The sequence below is a fragment of the Halichoerus grypus genome, chromosome 13 (assembly GCF_964656455.1).
Source record: "Halichoerus grypus chromosome 13, mHalGry1.hap1.1, whole genome shotgun sequence".
Classification (NCBI taxonomy): Eukaryota; Metazoa; Chordata; class Mammalia; order Carnivora; family Phocidae; genus Halichoerus; species Halichoerus grypus.
This window is the reverse complement of record NC_135724.1, coordinates 62,880,909-62,905,373: the sequence shown is the minus strand read 5'-3', so window position 1 is coordinate 62,905,373 and position 24,465 is coordinate 62,880,909. Positions and strand designations below refer to the sequence as shown.

Here is a 24,465-nt window from a genome sequence, read left to right as displayed (position 1 = left end):
AGAAAACCCCAGTCTGTACTTAATGATTTCCTTCCACAAAATTGGCAAGCCAGCTGTAGCCCTCGGTGCCCAGCATGATTGGGGACCAAGGGGCACAGCACAGCCAGAAGCAAGGACCTTGATGACTGGCTTGGGAGGAGACTCAGGTGAGGTGGCCTATTTGCTAGCCCCAGAAGCCTCAGATGCTTCATGGTCAATGAAGTGACCTCCATGCTGGGTAATGAATTTCTGCACAAAGAGGTTGGGGCCATTAGAGGACATCAAAGATTCCTTCCAGTTCTGATGTTCCATAACTGCCCATTTTGGAAGAGGGAGCTACGGCAGGGGAGGAAGGTGGAAGTTAGAAGGAAAAGGCAGGGGAAGCCAGGATGATTTGGTATCCAATGCGTGTTCATTTATTTTACACTTACAAAAGAAATCGCCCACCCCTCTGCCCCATTCCCCAAAAAACAGTCTCTTTTTACAAACATTTAAAAATTAAAACCAAATGAAGATAGACAAGTTAATTTCAGTACAATTATTTTTCAATGTAGCTGTCATAATTAGAGTTTAAATTTCCTACAAGTGACCAATGTCCAAGTGACTTATAGGGAAATCCTGATTATTGGCCAAAAGGAAAATTCCATATTACAAGTTAGCAAATTCTAGTACAAAAATAGTCCGCGTTGGAATAGCCTTTCCTTTTACATAGGTCTCGGGTCAGTCTACTGACTGCATAATACACTAACATTTCCGGGGTCTCTCTTTCACAAATGGCTCATTCGTCATAGCTGAAGCAGCACGATGCCTGCTGTGGCAGGGACTAGTGTCCACCTCGGGCCCGTGCTGGAAACGGCAGGCCTGGGAGTGCCTCACTGACCCCAGGGCAGCAGGGCAGGGCCCCAACCCCAGCTCCGCACAGGGGTCCTGGAGGGAGGGATGAGTGGCAGGCAGAGCTGCCCCCCTCTGAGGGAGCAACAGGCCCAGGATATGGGGGAAGTCCGCCCAGGGAGCTGGGCCAGCGCTGGCACAGGACAGCCCACCTCGTGCCAGTGTCTCCTCGTCCTTCTGTAGTCTGACGAGGTGAGAGGTGGCCCTGTGCATTGTCAGCGGCGAGAGTGTGGCCCTGCCCTTGTTGCAGCCAGGGAAGGCCTGGGTAGGCTACTTGTCCCTCAGGATGTCGAGCTGCTCCTGACACTCGGTGAAGAGGCGCTGAAAGCGGAGATTCTGCCCGATGACTGGCAGCAGCTCCTTCAGCAGCTCCCTCTTCCGCAGACCCTGTGGACACAAAGCGTGACAGTTGAGTACAAGTGTCAGTGAGGAGACCTGGACGGTGCTGGGCTTCCCTGGCCTGGCAGAGACCCTGTGTCTGCCCATCTGACCCCCAGACACTCCCTGGAGAAACCACAGATGGATGAGAACAATTTCTCCACATGCTGGGAAGTCCCAGGCAAGCTAAACGCCTAAGCTGGGGCATGCGGGGTGGAGTGGCAGGGAGCAGGGGAGGGGCACAGTGCAAGGATACAGCAAAGAAAACCAGGGTAGGTTCTGCTCCTCTGTGTCCCCTAAGTCCGCTTGCACAGTCACCACTGGCCTGCAACTGCACTGATTACTGGCCATAGTAGCTTGGCCTTCCAGAGTAGGATGGAAGTAGGATATTAGGGGAGAGAGGTGGGTGGATGGCCATCCTGGAGGAGTTGTTCCCTAATGTGGATGCTCTCTGGGGGCCTGAGGTCAAGTCTAGGGGCGAAGAGGCATCTGGGAGGCAGTGGCTGGCCTTGGTTTTACAATCCTGGGGCCTCTGCCCTTGGGTCTTGCCCAGGACTCTTTCATGCCTGGGTGCACTGGCACCATGGTCTGCCTGGGCTCCTCTGCAACATGCACTGCAAGGAGGGGTCTCTGCTGCACAGAACCCTGAGGGGCACAGCTGCTGCAAAGAAAAAAACCACCAAATGACAACTCTGACCGCTGGAAGAGAAGGAAGGCCCAAGATGTTAAAATAAGCATGGCAGAAAGACAAGGAATTATAGAAAAGAACCAAGTGTAGATACTAAATTTGAACAACACAGTGGTTGAAGGGATGGGATCTGCAGAAGAATGGACACTGCTGAAGACCAAGTCAGAGTGGAGTCAGATGGAGGACCAGATGATGCTTGAGGAGGGAGGTACACAAAGAGGAAAATGCAAGCAGAGAAACCATACAGGAAAAGTAAAGGCAGATGGAGGATGACAGAAGGGCCCAATATCTACATAATGGGTCCCACAGGACAGAGAAAGAAGAAAGAAGGAAATATTTAAGGAAATAATACAGGTAGATTTCACACAATTAAAGAAAGTCAAATGGCCTTAGGTTGAAAGCCTCCATGAGTGCTGATCATGTAAGATATGGAAACATAATAAAGGCCATATATGAAAAGCCCACAGCTAACATCATATTCAAGGTAAAAAACTGAGAGCTTTTCCTCTAAGATCAGGAGTAAGACAAGGGTGCCCACTCTCACTACTTTTTTTTCAACACAGTACTGGGAGTCCCAGCCACAGTAGTCAGATAAGAAAAAGAAATCGAAATCTAAATTGGTAAGGAGTAAGTAACTTTCACTATTTGCAGATGACATGGTACTACTATACCATACTATATAGAAAACCCTCAAGGACTCCAAAAAACTACTAGAACTGACAAATGAATTCAGCAAAATCATAGGATACAAAATTAATATACAGAAATCTGTTGTGTTTCTTCACACTAATAATGAAGTAGCAGAAGAGAAATTAAAAAAATAATCCCATTTATAATTGCACCAAGAATAATAAAATACCTAGGAATAAACCTAACCAAGGAGGTGAAACTGTACTCCAAAAACTGTAAAACACTGATGAAAGAAATTAAAGATGACACAAATAAATGGAAAGATATTCCATGGTCATGGATTAGAACAACCAATATTGTGAAAATGTCTGTATCACCCAAGCAATCTATAGACTTAATGCAATCCTTATCAAAATACCAACATTTTTCGTAGAACTAGGAAAAAAAATAAGATATGGAAAAACTGATATAGGTGGCCATTTTTTCAATAACTGACATGTAGGATGAAATATATAGAATTTGAGAGTATCAAAGATAGAACAATTCTGAAAGTTTCTAAAAAACAAGATCATATCACCTACAAAAGAAGAGAGATCAAGATACACAATAAAGTAGTATTTTTAATATATTGGAAAAAACCTCAGAACCTAGACTTTTTTACCCAAACAGTTACTCATATAAGAGAGTATAATAAAAAATATTCTTATGCTTTTAAGACCTCAAAAGGTTTGCCACAGGAAGGATCCACCATGAAAATGTTTTGGAGGAAATATTCAAAGTAAGAAGAGATAAATCCAGGTAACGTTAAAAGAGATATGAAAAGAAATGTGGTTAACTTTGGCTGAAGTTTATGTTGGCCTTAAGAAAACCAAGAAAACAAAAAATGTAAATGGTTTGAGCTTGGTGATAAAAAAAAAATAGTAACCTGTCAGACTGGATAAAAGTCAGCCATCTGATGTTAGTAAGAAACATATAAACATTGATGCAGAAGGGTTAAAAATTAAAGCCAGAGAAAGATACGTTAGTAAAGAATAAAAAGAGAGCTAGTATTTTATAATTACCGAAGTAGATTTTGTGACAAAAACATCACTGGGGAAAGAGCAAGTCAAAAGAGAGGGACAAAACCACCCTCAGGGAGATTTTAATACACATTCAACTAGTGATGGGTCACGGAAAGGCAAAAATCTACAGATTCAGGTAATCTGAACTGAACAGTTAGTAAACATGACTTAATGGACATATATAAAATGAAAACAAACATTCTTTGGCACATGTGGACATATAAAAAATTGCTCTAAAAGGAAACCTGAACAAAATAGCAGGTATCATGTACACTGCAGATTGGCATGGCCAAATATAGCCTACTATCTATTTTTGTAAATAATTTTATCAAAATGTAGCCACACCTGCCTATTTGTTGATATATCATGCTACAAGAGCACAGTGGAGTAGTTGCAGCAGAGACTGTATGGATTTGCAAAGCCTGAAATATTTACTCTCTGGTCCTTGACAGAAAAAGTTTGCCAACCCCTGATATAAATCACGTTCTCTAACCAAAATACAATTGAGTAGAACTCATGACTGATTAATCAATTAAGTTAATTAATTTAGTTAATTGAAATTTAAAAGTTAATTTAGTTAATTAGAAATTAAAAATGATTTACAAGTAAATAGTAATAAAAACACTAACCATTGCAAAACTGTTGTAGAAATGCCACAGAAATGGGGCTTAAGGATACTTACAAACGTAAAACATCTTATATCAGAGAACATAAAAGAATGACAACCAATTACCTGAGTCTAACCTAGGGTGGAAGGAAGGAAGGAAGGGACGGGGGGAGGAAAGGAGGGAGGAGGGAGGGAAGGAGGGAAGGAAAGAAGGAGACATCAGAAAAAATATTTTTAAAATGACCTGCATGACCAGCTGAGTAGGGGAGCCAGTCTGCAAAGACTAGGAAAGGTGGCCATTTTTTCAAACGCCCAATATTCAACAAAAGATCATGGGGCATACAAAGAAACAGAGAAACATGGATATGGTTGGAAATGGTATTGGCCCATTCAAAATAACAAAATAAATCTCCAGAAAACTGACCTTAAAGAAACATAGGCCTGGAACTTATATGACAAAGACTTTAAAACAATTGTCTTAAATATTCTCAAAGAGAACATGAACAGATGGCCACATCAGGAAAATGATATGTGAACAGAATGAGAGTATCAACAAAGAGGTAGAAATTATAAAAAAAGAACCAAACCAAAATTCTAGAGCTTAAAAGCACAGTAACTAAATAGAAAAATTCACTTGAGTGTTCAACAGTAGACTTGAACAGACAAAAGAAAGAATCAATGAACGTGAATTCAAGTTATTTGAAATTATTGAATCTGAACAACAAAAAGAGAATAGAATGAAGAAAAATGAAAATAGTCTAAGGGACTTATAGGATACCATCAAGCAGACCAATATATGCATTGTACAAGTCCCAGAAGAATAACAGAGAGAGAAAGGGGAAGAGAGCTTATTTGGAGAAATAATGGCTGAAAAGTTCCCAGGTTTGAGGAAAGGCATGGATTTACAAATCCAAGCTCAACAAACACTCCATGTAGGAAAACCCCAAAGGAACCCATACTGTGACAGATTTTAATCAAACTATGGAACATCAAAGATAAAGAGATAATCTTGAAAGCAGAAACGTGACTCATTATGTAAAAAGCATACTCAATAAGCATATTTCTCAGCAGGAACACTGAAGGCCAGAAGGCAGTGGGATGACATATTTAAGGTGCTAAAAGAAAACCTGACATCTGAGAATACCATATCCAGTGAAACTACCCTTCAAAAACAAGGGAAAAACAAACACATTCCCAGATAAATAAAAACCGAAGGAATTCATTACCATTAGATCTACCCTACAAGAAATGCTAGACGGTGTCCAAGTTGAAATGAAAGGATACTAGACAATAAAACATAAAGTTCTCTGGTAAAGGTAAAAGTAAGGACAAATATAAAAACCCATATTATGTAATTTTGTTTGGTAATTCCATTTTTTTATTCTTTTATAAGATTTAAAATACAAAAGCATAAGAAACTATGAATCTATGTTAAAGGTTATAGAATATATAAAGATACAATTTGTGACTTCAATAACATAAAGTGGGTGGAGTGGAACTGTACCTGCTTACGGGCGCACATGGATGCGCATGTGCGTGCACACGCTCTCTCTCTCTCTCTCTCGCAAATCAATCAAGCAAGCAAGCAATCTTTAAAAAAAGAAAAGAAAATTCTCCCTTGCCTAGCCCCCCTTCTGGCTACTGTGTTTATACACAGTAGGATCTACAAAGAAAGACCTCAAAACAATAACATAACCTTCTATCCTTTGAAACTAGAAAAATAAAAGCAAGCTAAACCCAAATCAAACAGAAGCAAGTTTATTAGTTTAAAATAGATTGTTATAACTATAGAATGTTTTTGTTATCCCTATGGTTATCAAAAAGAAAATATCTATAGAATATACACAAAAGGAAAAGAGGAGAGAATCAAAACATGTCACTAAAAAAATCAACTAAATGCAAAGTAAAATAGTAAAGGAGGAAATGAGGGACAAAAAGATATAAAACATAAAATAAATAACAAAATGGCAATATTCAGTATTTATCTGTCAGTTGTTACTTCATTATTATTTTTTTGAGAGAGAGAGAGGAAGGGCAAAGGGAGAGGCAGAGAGAGAGAGAATCTTAAGCAGGCTCCATGCTCGGTGTGGAGCTGGACATGGGACTTAATCTCCCAACTCTGAGATCATGACCTGAGCTGAAATCAAGAGTTGGATGCTTGACTGAGCCACCCAGGCACCCCTGTCAGTAATTACTTCAAATGTAAATGGGTTAAACTCCCCAATAAAAAAAAAAATGGGTAAAAAGAGTCAAACTATATGCTACCTACAAGGAACATACTTTAGATCTAAGGACACACAGGTTGAATATGAAAGGATAGAAAAAGATAGTCCAAAATATAACAGAAGAGATGGTTATACTTGTATCATACCAAATAGATGTTATTTCAAAAACTGTTACAAGAAACAAAGAAGGTCATTGTATAATGATAAAAGGGTCAATTCACCAAAGATGATGTAACAATTATAAACATATGCACCAAACATCAGAGCTCCTAAATATATGAAGAAGACAGTGAGTTGAAAGGAAAAATAATTCTAGAATAATTGTAGGAGACTTCAATATCCCATTTTCAATAATGGATAGAACAACCAGATAGAAGATCAATAAGGAACCAGAAGACCTGTAAAACAATATAGACCAAATTGTACCTTATGTACATATATAGAACATTCTACCCAACAACAGCAGAATACATTTTTCTCAAGTGCACATTTAACATTCTCCAGAAGAGACCACATGTTAGATCACAAAACAAATCTCAATAGGTTTAAAAAGACTGACATCATAAAAGTATCTTTTCCAATCACAATGGAATGAAACTAGAAATCAAAAGCTAAAGAAAAACTGGACAATCTGCAAATATGTGGGAATGAACACACTGTTAAGCAATGATTCAAAAAGAAATCTCAAGGGAAATTCTAGGATATCTTGAGACAAATGAAAATGAAAACAACATACCAAGAAATACAGGATCCAGCAAAAGCACTTGTTAGAAATTCATAGCTGTAAGAGTCTACAAAGAAAGACCTCAAAAGAATAACATAACCTTCCATCCTTTGAAACTAGAAAAATAAAAGCAAGCTAAACCCAAATCAAACAGAAGCAAGAAAATCATACATATATGAGTGACAATAAAATGGAGAATAGAAAAATAGAGACAATAATGAAACCGAAATGTACTATTTGAATAGATCATCAAAATTGATAAACTGTTAGCTAGATGAACAAAGAAAACAAGAGAGAAGACTAGAATGACAATCAGAAATGAAACAGGGACATTACAACTGATGCCACAAAAGTAAAAATTATAAATAAGGGAATATTATAAACAACTGTACACCAACAAATTGGACAACCTAGATAAAATGGACAAATTCCTAGAAACACATAGCCTACCAAGACTGAATCATGAAGAAATATAAAATCTGAGTGGATCTATAACTAGTAAGGAGACTGAATCAGTAATCACAAACTTCCCAACAAAAAAGAGCCTATGACTGACCAAATGGCTTCACTGGTGAATTTCACCAAACATTTAAAGAAGAATTAATAACAATCTTCAATTGATACAAAAATTTTTTTGATCAAGTTCAACACTCGTTCATTACAAAAACACTCAGCAAACTAGTAATAGAAGTCAATTACCTCAATATAATACAGACCATATGTGAAAACATCACACTCAATGTTAACAGACTGAAAGCTTTTGGGGCACCTGGGTGGCTCAGTCGGTTAAGCGTCTGCCTTCGGCTCAGGTCATGATCCCAGGGTCCTGGGATCGAGCTCCACATCGGGCTCCCTGCTCGTCGGGTAGTCCGCCTCTCCCCTTCCCCCCTTGGCCCCCGCTCATGCTCACTATCTCTCTCTCTCTCAAATAAATAAATTCTTTAAAAAAAAAAAAAAAGACTGAAAGCTTTTGCTCTAAGGTCAGGAGCAAGGCAAGGATGCCAGCTTTCACACTTCTACTCACCATAGTACTGGAAGTTCTAGCCAGAGCAATGAGGCAAGAAAAAGAAATAAAAGGCATCCAAATTGGAAAGGAAGAAGTAAACTTTTTTGTTTGTAGACATCATCTTATATGTAGAAAACCCTAAAGACTCTACAAAAAACCTATTAGAATAAGTGAATTCAGCAAATTTGCAGAATAGGAAATCAATACACCAAAATCAGTTGCATTTTTATATACCAACAACAAACATTCTGAAAAGAAAACTAAGAAAACAGTTCCATTTACAATAGCTTCTGAAGAATAAAATACTTAGGAATAAACTTAACCAAGGAGGTTGAAAGACTAGTATGCTGAAAACTACAAAATGTTGCTGAAAGAAATTAAAGAAGACACAAGTAAATGGAAAGACATCCCCTAGGGGTTCATGGATTGGAAGACTTAATATTGCTAAGATGTCAGTAACACCAAAAACAATCTATAGATTTAATTTACTCCCTATCAAAATCCTAGTGGTGTTTTTCTATAGAAATAGAATAATTCATCCTAAAATTCATATGGAATCTCAAGGGACCCTGAATAGCCACAAGAATCTTGAAAAAGAAGATGAAAGGTGGAGGCCTCACAGTTTCTGACTTCAAAACTTATTTCTGCTCTTCCCATTAAGTTGCCTGAGATGACCTCTGAAAATGGTTCACTATTCAATTCCCCAGAAAGCCCAACAAAATCATGCAAATCAAGAGATTCAAAGCTTTGTGTTCACTTTATGAATGCATCAAAAGTATGCATATCCAAAAAGCCACCATGTATCTGAAGGATGTCACTTTACAGAAGCAGTGTGTGCCACTCTGTTGCTACAATGGTGGAGTTGGTAGGTGGGATCAGGCCAAACACTGGGGCTGGACACAGTGTCAGTGACCTGAACAGAGTGCTGCTGAATTTTTACTGCACATGCTTAAATGCAGAGTAACGCTGAACTTAAGGGTTTAGATATAGATTCTCTGGTCACTGAGCATACCCAGGTGAACAAAACCCCCAAGATGTGGTGAGAACTTACAGAGTGCATGTTTGGATTAATCTGTACATGAGCTCTCCCTGCCACAGAGATGATCCTTACTGAAAAAGAGCAGATTGTTTCTAAACCGGAGGAGGATGTTGAAGAAAAAAGAAAAAGATATCCCAGAAGAAATGAAATTGAAGAAAATAAAGAGACAAGAACTTACGGCTTGGGGGTAAATTCTGCATAAAATAAATATAAGTAAAAAAAAACCACAAAAAACAAAGAACAACCAAAAAACAACCCCCCCCAAACTTATTTCAGAACTATTGTACCTTTTAATTTTTGAACTATGTGACTATATTACCAACCAAAATAAAATTTAAAATTAAAAAACTGAAAAATTTAATTAAAAAAATGAAGTAAACTGCTATAAACAAAGCAGAACATTCTGCCTGGCTGTGGCACCAGGGGCAAGCTCCAAGAGGATCCACCCTCTGAACTGAAGGCTGGTGCTAATACCAACTGCCACAAAGTACCACCTCCCACTCTGGGCTCTCAGTATGTCTCCCTACTGTTTAAGGCAGCAGCCAGGGACATAGCTCATCACCACATTTCTGGCCATTGGTCACAGGTCCTACCGTGAAGACCGGCAGAGGGAGGCTTCCAAAAGCAGGATCTGGCTGCAGAGACAGTGGCCAGCAAAGAGCTCAGGCACCTGAAGGATGGTTGCTTAGTGGCCCAACCCTTGGCTTCCTGTCTCCCTCCTGTGTAAACTGAGCCATGATCTTTGAGGGAAAGAAGCCTGGACCTTTGGTGTCTCCTGAAGCAAACTGGTAGCTCATATCACAAAGATTAATTTCCCAATATATAAAGAGTTCCTACGAACCAATAAGAAAGACACATGACAATGAAGTGTTTCAACAGTTAAAAAAAAAAAAGGAAATATAAGTGGCTCTTAAATATACTAAATGATGCTTCCTAATAAGCCTCTTGGGAGGACTGCTGAGTCAGCATTGCTGGTTGTAAGTCCATCTTCCATCTACTGCTCCATTTTCCCAGCCACCTTGAGAACCAGTTCCATTTGAATGATCAATTCTTACCATAAAAGTGATCATGAAGAAACTCAACAAGAGAGCAGAGTGTTCATACTCAAACTTGCCCTCAATATCTAGTAAAAAAGTTTTTTAAAAAAAGGAATAAATTCAGCATAGTGCTGAAGTCAGGAGGGAATGTGGCAGACATCAGGAGTTGGCTATGTCCACATCTGCTCTAAGACGTCTTCTCCTACATATGCTTTACTGCTCACTTCCCCAGACTCCCTTGCAATGAGGGTGCTCACGTGATTTGTTGGCTGCCTGTGAGGCACAGACTAGCCTTTGCGAGAGCTTTTCTTTTTCTGGTAAGAATGGTAGATGTTGCTGGTACTGGTTTCCCCCTGTCCTCTTTCCTTGAACTTCGGATATGAAAGCTACCTTGTGACCATGAGGTGAAGGCCAGGAAAGTCACAGACATATAGGGTGCCACCTACCTCCAGATGACTTATTTGGAGGAGAGGAAACAACAACAACAACAACAACAACAACAATAATTTCAGCCACCATTGGAAGTATCATTTACCTGCAGCTGAAAGCATTTGTCATAGATACCAGGGACCATGAGCAGACTACCTATGTTAGGCAGTTTACAGAAGGTGAAAAGCAGGTGGGACCACACTGATGGTACTCCTGGGAAGGGAGCCCCAGGCTCTTCTGGACAAAGCTCCAATGAGGTGTCCTGCTTGGAGCTGGCAAGAACAAGCAGCAGGAAGGAGTAGAAGAAAAGAGCACATGGCTAGTAACTGGTGGCCTGTTTGTGCCTCCTTCCATCTGCATCATATTGGCCTAGCATTCTCGCCTTCAGGTGGATACAGAAAACTGCTATGTAGAGCTCCAACTGACGTTATGGGCTAAGGCTCCCAGAGTGGCAGCTGGATCACAGAGTGAAGCTCTACAACCCGGCCAGGGGAGACGTTGGTCAGGCACATGCTGACCTATCTCCCACCCAAGAAGACGTCCTGTCAGGGTACCCTGGAAGTGACGTGTGCTAGGGAAACAGCTCTACTCTTACTGGTAATTCAGAACCACCCTTCCTGTTGAGGACATGGGACCAAGGTACACAAAGAGAAACAGACCTCAGAGAGCTAATGTGCTAGTGACCTAGGGTTGAGTTGGGATGTGGGGAAGGTAGAAATTCAGAGAGGGATGCCTTTGCCTTGGGAACATTTATTGATGAGAAAGAGGCTGAGCAAGCTTCTGTCAGATTTGAGGGCCTAGGGGGACCAAAGCAGGGGCCAAAATGAGAAGTGGGGATTCCTGGTAAGTCATCCCTCCTTGTGCTGACACCCCAAAGGGATGTACCCTAGAATAAGGGTAAACTGGAAGTAAACCAGCCCCTGCACAAATGAGTGTCTGGCTTTGAGTCATGAGACAGCCCAGAAAACCTCAATCCCTGAACTGGGTTGAGGGGACTCTGCAGTGCTGGTGCCTCCAGAACTGGCAACAGCAAACAAAAGTACTCTGTGAAAGAAGGTAACATCACCTGAGACCTCAAACCATTTCTACAAATAATTTTCCAGACAACATGTCCAGCAGAGAGTTAAAAATAATCAGACATGTAAGGAAATAAGATAATATAAATGAGAACTGGCAGAGACATTTATAGGAGAGAAACAGATCCACAAGGGCTCCCAATAGCAGAACTATAAGACTTACAACTTTAAAGTGACTAAGCTTACTACGCTCAAGCAGATAAAAGACTAAATTGAAAATATGGGGGGAGAATTCAAACTATAAAAAATGATACAGCAGATTTTGAAAAGAGAGGACATTATATCTCTCTGATGATGGGGAAAATGGAAGGGAAGATATCACTGAAGAAGAGAGCTAAGGAAAATCCATAGAATGAATGAAGGAAACCAACTTTGAACTTTGTGAAACTTCAAAACAATGAGAGGGAGCCAAAAGAACTTACACAGCAATGGAAATCAGATTTGCAGCAGAGATTTTACAACAAAGTCTGCAGCGCCATACCTTCAAAGATGTTAAGGGGAATTGGACTTTGAAGTTACAATTCTAGTAACCAACCAGATTAAGATCTACTGCAACAAAATAAAAATCAAATAATTTACACACAGGCCAATCACACACCAAGGCCTGCAGAGCCTGTGAGGTCTGACCCTCCAACCTTTCTGACTGCAGCCCCTTTCACCCTCTCACTGCTATTTTGCTTGGCTATTCCTTCCACACTGCAAGCCCTTCCACCTCAGGGCCTTTGGATTCGCTGTTCCCTCTGCCTGGATGTTCTTCCCCTAAATATCTGTGGGGCTTTGCCCCTCACCTTTTCTGGTCTCTGCTCAGTTAAGACTTCCTTGATTACTCAATATAAAATAGCATCCTGCCAGTAACCCCCTGGCCACTTTACGTTTGTTCACAGCACCCGCCCCCACACCCAACACAATACATGTACTTGCTCCGCTGTTTAGAATCTGCCTCTCTGCACAAGAATGTAGACCTATGAAGTTGGGGCCCGTTGGCTTTGTTCCCTGCTCATTGTCCCGTGCCTGGCCAGAGCAGGTGCTCCATCAGTATTTGCTTAGTGACTGCATGAAGCGGGGGAGCTAACTTATATCCACAACCCCATCCCTCACCAACCTGCTTCTTTCAAGGCACTAGCAGGCACAGTGCAAGCCAAAAAATTTGGAGGTGACTATATGCATGTTCATTATTGTCTGTCTCTTAATCTATTCCATATCCACCCATCCACCCACCAAGTCTTGTTGGGTCTGCCTCTAAAATACAACTTGCATCTGTGTCCTTTCCCCTCTCCATGGCCATCACACCGATCCAAGTCACCTTCGTCTATTGCCAGGACTGCTGCAAAAACAAGCCCTGACTGCTTTCCTACGTCAGTTCACATCACCCCTGCTAACTGATCTCATGTCACAAACTCCTCCAAAAGCTCCAGCTCACAAGATCTCAATGATCTCCTTTCTGCTCATCTGTCTCACCTCATCTCATACCACCCTCTCCTTTGCCTACTATGCGGCAGCCACAGTGGCCTTCATTTACCACACCCGGTTTGCATTCACTATCACCTCTACCAGGAGACTCCCAGGTCTTGACAGAGCTGGCGCATTCTTATCCCCGGGTTTCATCCTAAAAGACCCCTTCTGATATCTTCCCTGGCCACTTGTTCCCAGGCACCCTCGTCTGATTGCTCTGCTTATTTCTGGGCATAGTATAATCCATAGTCTGAAACTATCTTAACTGATTGCTTCCTTGCTTCTGTGCCTTCCTACTAGACTGGGAGCTCCACGAAGGCAGGGAAGGATCTTTCACCTTCTCTACAGAACAAACCCACAGCCCCCAGCAGGCAACTCTCCTCAGCACAGGTGCGTGCGTGGCTGAGCACTCCCTGGGCTCCTGACGCCGAGGGCCCGGCTGCTGCCCGGCAGTGCAGGGCTGGCATCTCATCCTCCCACTGACGCTGGGGCCCAAGGCGGTGTGGTCAAGAAGTCTAATGGGGAAGAATTTCAAAGCACTTCGGCTTATTTTTCATCTCCACTTTCACTTTTCAAGACAGAATTCTTGTGGCAAGAATGAAAGCAGCACCTACCACTACCGTTGACTCCCACTGGCTTCCAGTGGAGTAGTGAACCGGACCCAGTAAGTCCTTGCATATTTCTCGGAGTCGGTATTCAAACCCTAATTACGGAAAAAAAACAAAACAAAACAAAACAACAAAACAAAACAGAAATAGGAACACATTACAAAAAGAAATAAAAAATCAAGAATATGCTAAGTTGTCGCGTATATCAAACCAGATTGAACAAATGTTTATTTTATTGCCTGCTTTGTGCAAAATGCCTCTTGCCCGTCTCTCAGTTTGGGGCAATGAGATCCATAATGACAGACTCTCACTCACGAACCCACTCCCATGACAGCATATACAGCAGCCCCTCTGTGTGCTGGGCCCATGGGAAAAATGAGATGTGGCCAGCTCTGGGACAAACTCCCCAAGGTGATGGGAAAATGTAGGAATCGTGGAAGGGAGGGGAGTGGGCTAGTCAGATTTGTTTCACAAAGACGTGTTGGTAGTGAGAGGAGATCAGCAGGGTCAGGAGGCAGCCTTCAGGAGGTAAGAGATGGCAAGGGTATGAATTTAGGCTGAGGAGGTGGTGACGGAGTGGAGAAGACAGGAGAAGCAGTCACAGGCCTGTCAACTCATGGGTTATGGCACAGCCACGTGGAGTGCCAGAAGTGCTGGTGGCAGAATCTGGGGGCCTGTCAGCACTGGCGGCAGCTGAAGCCACAGGGAATGATGAAATCACCCAAAGATGAGGATAGAGAATAAGAGGGTGATGCTGGAATCTGAGGAATTTTAGAAGTGAGAGGGGTCTCCCTTTACAATTTGAGTCCTTTTATGGTCGAGGAAGCAAGAGATAGAGTGGAGGTGACTTGTGTATGGACGCAGGAACAGGCGTGTGGAAGATGAGAAAGAGAAGCAAGTGGTAGAAGTGATCCCACAAACTGGTGCAGGCCCCTGAGGAGGCAGCGACTTTGTGCAGGGCATCAGGATGAGTCCTGATCAATACCCAGGATGAAGCAAATTAGAGGAGCCAGAGGAGAAGTCTCCCCAGTGGAATGGGGTATGAGGCCCAGATGTGACAGGAGCACCCCAGCAAAGGTATGGGCTTGGGAAGATTGAGTATTTAGAAGAGTCAGTGACCACACAGGCTGGGGAACCACGCAGAATGGGCAGGAAGAGGAAAATTAAACTCGTGTTTGGAGTCTGCTGGGGAGGGGCGAGGGACTTCGAGTTGGTCAGCCATGTCTGTTGTCATCAGAGGTGTATACATACACACAGTTATGTCATCAGAGGCAATGTGATATGTTTGAGTTCTGGGAGTGACATTTGTAGGGGTTCAGCACGGTTTTCTCTCTTTTTTGTACTCTAAATTATAAACAAAATAGGCAGGGTGTTGTCAAAAGCAAAGCAGGAAGGCCATGAGAGGCCGTGGGGAAGGCTGTTCTGTGATCAGGCCTGGAGCTGTGTGGTAACACAGGGAGTTTTGGGAGGGCTGGTTCCCAAGCCACAACCCTGGAGGCTAAGCTCAGCGGGGAGGAAGGCTGGTAAGAAACAACCCCACACTTGCCTAGCAAAGAGATGAAAGGCTATTTATTGGAGGTCGCCCTGAGAACAGGATGGCCACATCTTCCAACATACCTAGCTTTCTACTGGCTGAAAGGGGATGAGAAAGTGGTGGGGGAGATACTGGGGGGGGGGGGGGACAGAACTGCTCGCAGGGAAAGCTGGGCTGGAAGGCCATGGGGGAGGTGCTGGACAGGCTGGCCCTTCCAGGGCAGGAGGGGCTTAGAGGAAGAGAAATGCAGGCTCACTGGATGCTGCCGGAAGATGCCCTTCCCTGGGGTGACTGGCTGACCACTGCAGATCCAGGGTGTGAGGGAGGGCAGGAGGGTGAGCATCTCATCTGCTCCTCTGGAGCAAGTCTATCCGAGCATCCTGTGCCCCCACCCCCTCCCGCTGCCAATCCTCCTGGCCGTCAGGGCCTACCTGATTCAGGGCCTCAGAGCCTCTAATGGGCTGGATGCCTGCTGAGCTGCCTCGATTATAGCTCAGGCTAAGAGATGGGGGCTGAGGGCCATCTGGTTAATGGGGGAGCTGGAGGCCAGGGCCTCTGGGGGTGAACATAGGAGACTGGGAGGAAGAAGAGTGCAGAGAGCCCTAGACCACTGCACTCTGCCTTGATTCATGGGCTTTCAGGAGGGTCATGTTGGGACAGAAATTGAGTCAGGCCCAAGAAGATGGAAGGGCCACCAGAAACCTCACCTTCGTTCACAAGGTACCGAGCGTAGAGGAGGAGCCAATGGCGGTACTCATGGCTGGACTGCAGGGTGAGTGCCGCCGCAACCTGATTCTCCAGGTAGGCCAGGGTGGTCTCCTGCTGCACTACATGAGGCACGGAGAAGAGCCGGGCTGCCTGTCTTCCTGAACTGCAGAGACCGGCAGAGCAAGCATCATGAGGCAGTGGGTACTACATAGGTCAGGAGGCTGCTACCGCGAGCCCCTGGACACCAGTGAGGAGCCAGTAAAGGGGCAGGTGTCAGACTCCATGCTGGCTAACCTGTCCCCATGTCCCAGCCACAGGCCTCCTGGCCACTCTAGCACCCCTGTCCCACCCTGTACCTCCTATCTAGGCCCGAGGTGACAGGTCAGCAGCTCATTCCTCCCCACCCCAAATCCTGCCCATGATCGTGTCCATGACTCGTAGCACCTCAGACCACTATCTGTGCCCTGAAGTGACAGGGCTTGTGACCTAGCACCCTGAGATATTACCCAATGTGGGCCCACAACCCTTGGCACCCTTGAGCCTGCTTGTGCTAAGCAGCAGCTAGGCATAGGGGGTGGGCAGTCAGAGAGCAGGCCGGTGGGACTGTGCTTGCATGACCCGGCCACCTCCCCCAGCAGTTGGGTCACCTACGTGGAGGCACGGCCCTGGACTATGGCTAAAGGTCCGGAGCACAGCATGGCGTCCTGGGGAGGCAGGCTGCTCCTGAAGTCCGCACACTGGGCCAGGGAGTCCTGCTTGTCAGAAACCAGGTTCCTGGGGAGGCAACAGCAGGAGCAGAGGTCAGGAAAACCAGGAGATCCACCAGAAAGGCTGGCGGTGAGGCCACCAAGGAGCAGGCACCACATGACCTTCAGCCAGAGTGCCAGCTGAGGCTGTCACTGCATTCTCTCCACAGGGCCCTCAGGGACAGGTTTCATAACAAGGCAAAATCAGTGACGGTGAAGGTCATCAACGGGGCTCTTGCTGGGACCACTTGAGCTCCATGGTCTCAGAAGTTGAGCACAGGGGCCTGCGTATGAAGTGTGCATAGGATGCCCACTTGCCCAGGGCCCACATGGCCCGGCCTTTGGAAGCTTCCAGGAATGCCAGGCTCTAGCCTTCTCGAGCTTCTGTAGCATCCCAAGCAGTCAGCTCTTCACCTTCTCTGGACCTTTCACATCTTTGTTGAAAACATTCTAGCCACACTTTAAAAATAGTCAGGTGCCTTTGTAAAACACTAAGCCAACATTCCCCTTCTTAGACAACCAGCCTGTTTCCATTATTACAGTAATCACATATAATATACAAGTTTGCAACTTGGAAGAGCTGGGAATAGGTAAACTTTTGTTTTTGTTTTTTTTTAAGATTTTATTTTTAAGTAATCTCTACACCCAGCATGGGGCTTGAACTTACAACTGTGAGATCAAGAGTTGCATGCTTTCATGACTGAGCCAGCCAGGTGCAGCGCCCTTCCTCCGCCCCCTCACCCGCTGCTTTTTTTTTTTTTTTTTAAACTCAAGAAAGAAATCTCAATGGGAGGATAAACTTGTGCCTGGCAACTCTTAACAGAAGAGGGCTGGAAGGCAGCTGGTTTGGGTATGAAGGACCAAAGGTGCAGGCAGAAGAAAAGAATTTCTGACTGGCTGGCACACAATGTACACACTTTACACATCTAGATTAAAGTCTTGGAGGAATAGAGATTTTACAAATACAGAAAAAGCCTCCAACTCCAAAATGGGCTGAGGAAAGACACAGACCATGGCACATGATAAGTGACTGTCCAACCTCACTAATTCACAAAGTCAGCCAGAAGTGCTACCTAGCTCCTGCTAAGCTACAAAAATTGAGGAATGGTGGTGAAGTTGTTGTGAAGCCAACTCACCTATGCTGACAATGGCTAAGGAGGCGAGGCTGGAAATGTGTATCGACAACCATAAGAATCTTCAAATGCCTGTTCCAAACAAAGTGACCCAGAAAATGATGTAGAAGAAAAGCACCTCTGCCCACAGGGACTGTGGGGCCTGTACTGGTGGGTTTGAGCTCTTGCTCTCCTCTAGTGGACAGAGACCAGCAGGGCTGCCACCACAGCATCCACTCCAGGGCTTGACTGTCAGAAGCTGGGCCAGGCAGGCCTGACTGCTTTTGTTCCAGCTCAGATGGACACTCTCCCAGAAGGGCAGGGCCAGGAGCTGGCTTACTTACCATGTAGAAAGCGACGGATTAAAACAGTATGCCTTCCCATCAGACAGGTTCATCACTGGGATTCCATGCTGTGTCAGCAAGATCTGTGACACTGTCATGTCACTTCCTGGGGAGACAGCACAAGAATGGGTTCTGGGTGCATTCTGAACAGCAGGTGCCTGCATATGCACCTAAGGAGAAATGCAAACCACAGCTCCCACAGTCCCAGCAACAGGTATCTTAACACTGACGCATAACTAGGCAGTCACTGCTCTACTCTGCACATGCTGGTCTCACTGCCATCCACAAGCTGTTTGTCACCTCTTAGGGACCCATTCAAATATGCCCCTGGAGAGAACGCATCTCCCTACCACGTAACGACATCCCCTACAACATAACGACATCCCCTACAACACGAAATGCTTCGGGCTGGGCCCAGAGCTTGGTTCTCCATCTAGGCTGAACAGGATGCTTTCATGTTACGAACCCAAGCTGCCCTGCCCCCACCCCAGGGAACAAGGGGTGGTCTACTGCTGAGGTTACCTGCCAAGATGGAGTGTAGAGATTCTTCTTTCACCACAACCACCTGTCTGTGAACATCCCTAGGAGGGAGACAGGGAACAGCTTACTCTGCAGCTGGGGTAAAAGCACCAGAATGTGCCTCGGTGATCAGACCCCACTCCATGGTCCCCGGTACACACCCAGCCCTTGCTTCCAGGAGGGGGGCTCTGTGCTGGAAAGGGCTTCCACTCCCCATGTGTCACTACGCTACCTCTGCACAAGTCTATGGGAGAGGGCCTAGGCAACAGAGCTGTGGGGCCTGCCACCAACACCATGCCAACTCTGGGAGAAGTGTGGCCATGCTCTGGTAGCTGAGATCCCTTTTCTGGACCCTGGCACATGCAATTAGGCATTGTGTGATTTGTCATGAGCTTTGCTGCTATCAGGATGGCAGCAGGGGCAGGCAGCCTGCGCCACTTCCACTGCACACTCTCCCTCCCTCAACGCGGGGTGGCTATCACAAGCAATGCGTGACTGACTGCTCAGGCCTCCTTAGGCGTTAAGATGCCCAGGCCAGCAGGGCCTAAGGACATGTCTGCTGAGTGGCCCCCTTTGCTGCCTTCCCTATCCCTGAAGTGAGAGGGGACCTGCACAACCCCATCCCATCCTGCTTGGAGCCTGCCCCACCCCGGGCCTGCCTCTCACCAGACAGACAACGTGGCTGCAGCAGTGAGCGCCATGACGTAGGAGCCCGTGCAGTGCAAAGTGGAGATTGGGGACGGCAGGAGGATGGGAGGGAGGAGGCGGCGACCACAGGCGGAGAACACGGACAGCATCCTCTTTTCACAGGCAACACATACCACGTCACTGAAAAGGCACAGAGGGGACAGGTGTCATGATCATCGGGAGCTGTGGCAGAGGCAGCAGCCCTGAAATGCAGAGCCTTCCCTCTGTCTGTGCCTGCCCCGTGCCTGCTACGAGGGCTTGCCCAAGGACCGGGGCAGCAGGGCTGATGCAGCCTAGCCTAAATGAGACCTCTGATTAAAGAGAATGTGTTCTCTTTCCCTTCAGGGGCAGCTTGAGCTTTTCTGAGCTCACACTAATGCTGATCCAGGGGGAGCCCACAGCAACACCCAGCACACAGGCCTATTTGTCCTTTGTGGGCGCCTGGGATCAGGAAGCTCAGTTTGCTCATCTTGGCAGAGAATGAAAAGGAGGTACAGAATGATGGTTCCTTCTAGGTGCAACACCATGCACTCACTCAGGGCCCATGGGAACGCTGACCCAAGATGGAAGGCCAAGTACTCACAGACACTATGAAAGCATTTTACATGCAGCCTCATGATAACTGATTAAGGGTCTAGTCAAAGTGATTGTATCTAAGCCAATTATCTTTGTAAAATCCTTTTAAGAGTATCAAATACATGGACCTGACTGAAGGTCCTACGCCTCAACAGGCACCTGAGGAAAATGCTGGTCCTCTTTCCAGATCAAGCACATGTAAAAACAGCTCTAGGGGATCATGGCTGGAAGTCCATGGGAAGACACTGGGGGACTAACCATTGAATTAAGGTCTCCTCTCAAAGTGCAGAATATGGAGAGGGCTAGGCTGGGGACTCATAGGACAATCAGAAATCCATCCTGACTTCCCTAGATGAAAATCTGGGGGTCCAGAGAAACAATGATCCCATGTCAGAGAGCCAGACAGAGCTCAGCCTGGAACCTGAGATTTTAGGAATCTGGCCAGATAAGGGAATCAGAACATCTGGGTGGAAATCCTGCCTTGGTTGACCCTCTAAGAGAGTTTCCCCACCTATAACATGGTGATAATGATGGTGACTTTATTAGGTCTTGTGGGGATTGAGAAGACATGCACACGCTTAGCTTAGGGCAAGGCATGGTACAGGCCTCTGGAAGCTGGCATGTAGGGCAATTCCTCCCGCCTCAGACAGTAACAGGGTCACACAGCATAGCACTTGGTGCTTCCCTGACATTAAAAGCTGGGCTGGGCAAAGACCCTTGCCCTTACCAGCTGCCGGCAGCAGTGAGGATCCGGCTGGTGAGTACCGTCTCCCACTCCTTCCCTTCCCGGTTACACTTCAAACGACTTAGCTTCACACCTCCCACGGCAGTCACTTCATTCTCCACCTCAATGTACATGGAGGGATCGGAGCTCACCTGGGTGGAGGAAAGCAAACACAATGTCTTTTCAGGTGATGGTGGGCCCACTGAGACTTGGGTCATGTGACAGGTGAGATGATCAAAGGCCCCAAAGCAGGAGGAAGACAGAGAGGCAGACAGAACTGGCTGGTAAATAGGAGGGTGGCAATGTGTGCAGTAACAGGGTGGGACAAGAAGGCCAGACGTCTGGATGTGTGGCCCCCAGGGCAGGGAGAGGGCTGGGAGCTTGCTCAGCCTCATCTCTCATGCCTAAGGAGCTGATGGACTGGATATCCCCATATGGAAAACCCAGGCAGAACGGCTGAACAATTTGCAGTTGTGTGGCCACAAAAGTGGGTTCGTGAACTGGGGCAGAGGGCTGGATGTGACTGGGAGATAGGCCCCTTCATAGACCCCTGGAAACCAAGAACAGTCCCAAGCAGCACTCAGTGGTAAAGCCCCTGGGCGGGGTGGGGGTGGGGAGGCAGTGGCTAGAGTTTGGAAGGGGGTTTGTGCGCCCTGTCTCCATGCAGAACAGCAACAGGAACAAACCACGTGGGTCCTTATCCTTAGGCCCAGAAAGACTTGTGGTGGGAGGGGCTGACATTGGCTCTCTAGTGTCCCATGAGGACCAGCCTGCATGGGGCACTGTGTGCCCAGTGGAAAGTGACCTGTGTGTGGGGTCCCAGAAGGTTTCCTGAGGACGTGCACCTGAGCTCAGGAACAACAGGCGTGAACCTGTGGCATGTCCAAGGTCAGGTGCTAGATGGAATGAATGGAAGGCCTCTGGGCATAATGGATTCTTTGTTCTAGAGCTGTGTTTTGAACAAGCACATGGTCATAAGCTCTACTCCAAGAACTCAAATAGCCCTGATGACGACTCTGCTGGGTCCTGGGAAGGGGACAGGGCCAGCAAACTGATTGGGAGATAGGCCATTACCATGCAGTCCAACTGCACCAAGCCTGAGGCTGCCCAGGGCTGAGTGTGGAGCTCAAGGAGGCTTCCAGAAGGGAATACCTGAAACAAGTTTTGAAGGGGCTGGCCATCCAGAAGATGGCAGCAGGACTGTAAGGGCAAAGCATAGAGGAGAGAAATGTGAGGTGAGGGCAGCAAGGGAATCCCTGAGGAAGAGGCTAGTGATCTGGCCCTGATTAACTACAACTTCCCTAGATGTGGGAAGTGATGGAGAGCCACTGAAAAGCAGCCCTAAGTAAGTGACAATTCAGGGTTTACACAGAGGGGGAGCGTGGAGAGTGTGTGCAGAGGTAGGAAGCCTGCTCACCTGGAGGGTGAATGCTCTCTGGGGGCCTGGCATGGGCAGTTTCAGTGCAGGTGCTGGTACAGACAAACACACGGCGTCCTTCTCTGCGGTCAGGGCAGCTGGGGACTGCAAGAGCAGAAATGTCTCTGAGCCCCGCCCCAGCACTGTAGGGCAACGTCAGGTAAAGGTGAGTCACCCAGTGGTGAGGCCAGGCCAGTTCCCCAGGCATTTCTGCCTACTCTGTGAGGGTAAAAGTGCAGATGAAGGCTATAAAGACCCCCACTTTCCAGATGAGTAGCTGACCCCAGGGAACTGCTCAAGGACTCTGAGTAGGCTGAGGGCAGGTGTGGGGGCCTGCATGTCTCTGCCAACTGTTTCCACACTGATGAGGCACACAGTGGCATGCACGGCCTCTCTTATCCTACTCGGGCATGTGCGGATTCCAGCACTGAGCTCACGAGCTGGGCTGGGGGAGACCGCATGGGCCCGCTGGCCTCACCTGGACAGACAGAGACACAGGCATGAGCCGAGAGTCCTTCCGAGGCCGCCCTTTTTTCTTCTTTTCCACCGTTTCCACCTCAAGCTCCAGTTTTCGCTTGGACAGCGAGGAAGGCTTGGCCACAGGGACTTTTTCGTCGCTGTCACTGCTGCTCTCCAGGAGGTCCCGGGGCCTCAGCTCTTTCACAAGGTTTTGCTCTTTCAACCTGCACAAACACAGACATCCATGGCCTACTCCATATGACTATTAAGTTTAAAATAATTATAAAATCCATACTCATCACCAAAAGTTAATAAATAAAAATAGTAAAAAAGGACTTCTGGTTTCTGCTCCAACATGCAAAGAGCTTGGAAGTTGTCACTCCCATTCTCAAAGAGGAAAGCTGAAAAACTGAAAATCAACAACTTTTCTTGGATTCATCAGAGAAGTAAGGTCACAAGGCAAATTACCACCCTGGAAACCAGAGATACTAGGTGAAGACAGAAAGCTAGAGCTCACCTGGAGCTGAAGGCCCTGGAGCCCTAACTGGTAGGAAGACTTAAAGTAACTGGTACACTGCTGGAGGCTGAGCGTGGGCTGGCTTGTAAGTTAAAACTATTGGGGGTCCAGTGGCAGGAGGGTACCCACATTTATGTTAGCTTTACCTCCAGGAGCTCTAACAGGCTGTCATGGGTGAAGATCAGGGATGGAAAAATCCCCTGTGTGCTTTGGGCTAGGGGAGGGAAAATGAACCATTTGAAACACACTCAGAGTTCCCTTCTCCTTAACAAAAGCCTGCCTTCAAGGGAAACTACTTTACTAGACCCCATGTGACTTAGCAGCAGGGCAATTAACCACCTATAGCCTAGCCCACACATGCACGCACAAACGCACGCGTGGGCTAAGGAATTCTTCTGAAGGTCATAGCCCAGGGTCACCGGTCCAACAACAACAACAAGATTTAATCATGAGATAATAGAATGCTTCTCCTCCCCAAAAAACTCACCATTTCAACAGGGCTCTGGTACAATAGGACTAGAATAACTAGTCTGAAGCTAGCAGAGGGTGGTTCATGAGTTTTAAGGAAAGAAACCAGCTCCATAACTAAAAGTGCAAGGTGAAACTTCAAATGCTAATGTAGAAGCTGCAGGAAGTTATTGAGAAGATCTAGCTAATTAGTGAAGGTGGCTACAGTAAACGACAGATTTTCAATATACATGAAACAGCCTTGTATTGAAAGTAGAAGCTATCTAGGACTTTCACAGCTGGAGAGGAGAAGTCAATGTCTGGCTTCAAAGGACAGGCTGACTCTCTCGTTAGGGGCCAGTGCAGCTGGTGACTTGAAGTGGAAGCCAATGCTCATTTACCATTCCAAAAATCCTAGGGCCTTAAGAATTATGCTAAATCTACTCTGCCTTACCCTATATAAGTGGAACAACAAAGCCTAGTATCTGCTTACAGCATGGTTTACTAAATATTTTAAGCTCACTGTTGAGACCTACTGCTCAGAAAAAGATTCCTTTAAAAATATTACTGTTCATTGCCAATACACCTGGTCACCCAAGACCTCTGATAGAGATGGCTTTCGGACATCTGTTTCATCAGGCAGATGAAATTAATGTTGTTTTCATGCCTGCTAACACAACATCTGTTCTGCAGGCCATGGATCAAGAGTAGTTTTGACTTTCAAGTCTTATTATTGAAGAAATAAATTCTGTAAGGCTATAGCTGCCATACATAGTGACTCCTGTGATGGATCTGGACAAAGTACATGGAAAACCTTCTGAAAATGATTCATCATCTAGATGCCA

At 45.8% G+C, this 24,465-nt stretch overlaps 1 protein-coding gene across 6 annotated transcripts in view; it reads right to left on the bottom strand.

Moving 5' to 3' along the window:
* Positions 1 to 369: 369 nt before the first annotated feature.
* The window catches only part of HIRA (histone cell cycle regulator), an 88,746-nt gene continuing 64,650 nt past the window's right edge, over positions 370 to 24,465 (bottom strand). For 4 of the 6 annotated variants that reach the window (XM_036104251.2, XM_036104250.2, XM_078060628.1 and 1 more), the window contains 9 exons: positions 22,676 to 22,880; positions 22,198 to 22,302; positions 20,784 to 20,932; positions 19,460 to 19,621; positions 18,797 to 18,855; positions 18,275 to 18,380; positions 16,724 to 16,846; positions 16,072 to 16,235; positions 370 to 1,257 (listed from right to left, as the gene is read on the bottom strand). In XM_036104251.2, the coding sequence (XP_035960144.1) occupies positions 803 to 1,257; positions 16,072 to 16,235; positions 16,724 to 16,846; positions 18,275 to 18,380; positions 18,797 to 18,855; positions 19,460 to 19,621; positions 20,784 to 20,932; positions 22,198 to 22,302; positions 22,676 to 22,880 (1,528 nt within the window). In that variant the 3' untranslated portion in view covers positions 370 to 802. Of the gene's footprint in view, positions 1,258 to 13,836; positions 13,926 to 16,071; positions 16,236 to 16,723; positions 16,847 to 17,935; positions 18,024 to 18,274; positions 18,381 to 18,796; positions 18,856 to 19,459; positions 19,622 to 20,783; positions 20,933 to 22,197; positions 22,303 to 22,675; positions 22,881 to 24,465 lie in introns of those variants that run through there. The other 2 variants (XM_036104253.2, XM_078060629.1) reach the window with 2 other exon arrangements.